Raw genomic sequence first — 3,465 nt, forward strand, 5'->3', positions numbered from 1 at the left:
AATCAAAACCAAATAACCTACACATAGAAAATACTTTTGTGTGAAACATTTGAAGATCTCAACCTCACATATACTTAAAGCTACACCTATAATATATAAGCTCCCATGAAAAGATAAACGATCACAACTATCAGAATTTCAACATTGACAAAAACAACCATACTACCACTCCAAAACCTAGTCATAATGACATCATCTTGGTTTTTCATTCTCATTATTCTCACCACTACCTATGCAATATGATACAAAATAGAGTCGTATCTATCATGCCTTGCAGAGACATCATTTCAGTCACCTCATGTTGAAGGGGAAGATAGGAGACTAATAAAACAGTAGAAGAATGTAGTGTCCCAACCCATAAAATAGAAAAATAAAAGATGACTATTGACTAGTAATAACAGAATAAGTAGAGATACTGAACCTGTTTATAGCCAATTGATTCACAACATTAACTCTCTTTTTTTACTAATGAAGGCGCACTATCAATTTCCGATGAAAATAACTCATATCTTAAGGGTTTCAAATTAGAACTCTGTCTCATGGCACCCAAAGTTTCAACTACACTTACAAAAAATCTTAGGTAAGAAATATACAGGGGAACAATCATAGAAGCAAAAGAGGTCAATGTCACCTCCCAAAACATTTCATTACTGAGGATGTAAGGGCGGAAGATAGGAACTTCAAACCGGCTGATCCACCAGGAAAGTATGAAACAGCATAGTATGCAAGTGCCAGAACCTGGTAATATCATTTGCGCACAAGTGTCAAAGTCTGATTGGGGATTTAACTATAATAAGATATTATGTATGTCTTATATATTTTTTTTTATCACTATACCAACCAGGGTAATAAAATAGTTTCAGGAGACAACTATATCCATATTAGATCTACTTCAAACAACAAAAAATGGGAAGCACAGAAGGACTACACAACTACAGGAAAGAGGATCTAAAAAAGAACGATCAGCAACTAAAGCCTTAAAACAGAACTATAAGAATAAGAATAATTGTGTGTGTGTTGTTTGTGGGGGGTGGGGGGGGGGGGAGGGAGAGAGAGAGAGAGAGAGATACCTGTAATACAGAGAAGAACACAGAGAGAATGTAGCTGTGAAGCACCATCGAGACATATATGGTACCAACCATACTGCCCAAAAATCCAAGTGTGAAAGGAAGTCTCTGCATAAGTAATGGAAAGTTAGAAAAACAATGAAGCATATAGCATGTACATTAGCAGGGACACATGTTACAAAACCATATAAGTAAATATGGTACAGATACCTCTTTTGAAGACATGTGAGCAAACTGATTCTGTGGACCTTTGAGTGCGAAGAAGGATCCAATAATAAAGGCACACCCAAGTGTAAAGCAGATAGCAAACTTCTGTGGCATCAATACCATAACCGGAAGGAACATGGTAAATGCGATAAAAACAAAGAACACCCCAGTTGCTAGAAACAACCCAAAATACATGAGAGCTTTTCCTGAAGGAACACTACTAGTGGCAGACTGGAGGTTCCCAGGTATATCTCTCACTCCTTTGGAAACCCTAAACACGTATCAACAAACATCAAATAAGGATTACATGCAAACAACAAAATGGATCAATTCTGAGATAAATAATGATACAAAACAAAAATAAATACGAGACTCTGGTTTGAAAAGGAAACTTCAAGCTCATATTGGTCATGAGTTGGGAACGGGAATTGAACTCTATGACATCTAATATCCTATTTACCAAACTAGTCTTTCACCATTGATATGTCATTAAAATTTAACAAGAGACGATATTTGAGAATCTTTCTGGCTTCGATGAAGGGACCTTGCCTCATGACCGCGACTTAAGATTCTAGTACTGTTGAAAAGACTAAAGGAACGCAGCTCCTGCTGTGGAAGCAGTGGCGCCTAAAGTCTTATGTTTTAGTTCTACTTACGAAACTGCGCATTAAGAAGTCAAGGTTGGCCTTAAAGCCTTCAGCTTACTGACCTCCAGAGTACTAAATTCAAATCCTCTACGGAACAACCTACACAATTTCTCAGTCTATAAAGTCAGCATTCTTAATCTCCCCCAAGATCAGCTAACTTTCCACATTTTCACTCGAAAACCTTCATCCTACAACCAAATACTACAGTTCCCTAGCATTCGGTAACCAGATCAAGTAGCTTCTCTCACAGTATTGATCTTCGATTTCAGATTCATCAACATATACTGGATACACAAAATCATAGCAAATCTAGAATCGATTTCACTTAATATCAAATCTCAGTAGCAAAGTGTCTCAAATTTTAACTAAAAATTGCAGACTTGAATTGAGTGTGAGATCAGAGATATCTACATACACGCTGAAAGTCCCCGAAACGGTGTCGTTTGCGGAGCGGACCGCAGATTCGAGATCGAAGCCGAGGCCCAAGGAGGCGCTGTCCTCGGCGGATTGGGAAGCGGCGTAGGAGTTCCAATCGGCTAGGAGAGAAGACGCCGGCTTCAGCGAGTCGTCGCCGGCGCCGCTGCTGCCGCCGGAGAACCATTCCTGTGCCATCTTCTGCATTCTGGTGCCCAGCAGGCCTTTTCTCTGGGGATTTAAAATTGAACAAGGAGAAGGGAAGAAACAAAGCTGAAGGATTTCAACTTTGCGCTATTGTAAATCGGACTCGGGTTAGTGAATCAAATTTCGGTTATTGTTTTTTTTACTCGAGATTACACGGTTTCCTCAGATACATTTTAGACCCAAGAACTGATATTTAACTCCAATTTAACATGATTCGAGCCTTATATATATATATATAGTATTTTCTCAGCTACGGACGTCCGCATCAATTTTTTGGTGCGGATTTTCATTTTTACACCACTTTTCGATCGAATTTCCTCATCTTCACCGTCTAATATCTAGATAATATTGTGCAGATCATCTCTGTAAAATTTCAGCCAATTTGGTGATCATTAAGGCCCTCAAACTCGAAAAACAAATGGACGGACTGAATTCTGTCCAGTTGTGTTCATACCAGAAAAACTCAAGTTTGAGGGCCTTAACGATCACCAAATTGGCTGAATTTTTGCAGAGATGATCTACACAATATTATCTAGATACTAAACGGTGGAGATGAGGAAATTCAATCGGAAAGTGGTGCAAAAATGAAAATTCGCACTAAAACTGTTGGTGCGGACATCCGCAGTCGAGAAGGGCTATATATATATGGGCTCACTTTACTTGTCACTCTTCCGTCTTAATTTCACCATAAATGATGCAATGTTAATTTGTTTTAAAAAATAATGTTCATTTGTTTTTTGAAAAATATCAAAGACATTTTTTTTTCTCACACTTTCATTCTGACTTCGTTGTCGAGTTTATATATGTCATAAGCTAAACATTCACATGTTTCAAACGCTGATCGACTTGTTCCTTATTGGAACTTTTTCATAAACACATCTTACATGCCTTTCTTCCTCTTGACTTTAAAGTACATAGGTATA

At 38.0% G+C, this 3,465-nt stretch overlaps 1 protein-coding gene across 1 annotated transcript; it reads right to left on the minus strand.

The window, feature by feature from the left end:
- Positions 1 to 359: 359 nt before the first annotated feature.
- LOC101301762 (protein transport protein SFT2-like) lies at positions 360 to 2,733 on the minus strand. The gene is made up of 4 exons (XM_004294863.1): positions 2,337 to 2,733; positions 1,278 to 1,545; positions 1,071 to 1,175; positions 360 to 738 (listed from the first exon to the last, which is right to left on the minus strand). The coding sequence occupies exons 1-4, from the start codon at positions 2,540 to 2,542 to the stop codon at positions 628 to 630; spliced, it is 690 nt and encodes a 229-aa protein (XP_004294911.1). The 5' UTR covers positions 2,543 to 2,733; the 3' UTR covers positions 360 to 627.
- Positions 2,734 to 3,465: the final 732 nt, after the last annotated feature.

Source organism: Fragaria vesca, linkage group LG3, assembly GCF_000184155.1.
Source record: "Fragaria vesca subsp. vesca linkage group LG3, FraVesHawaii_1.0, whole genome shotgun sequence".
Lineage (NCBI taxonomy): Eukaryota > Viridiplantae > Streptophyta > Magnoliopsida > Rosales > Rosaceae > Fragaria > Fragaria vesca.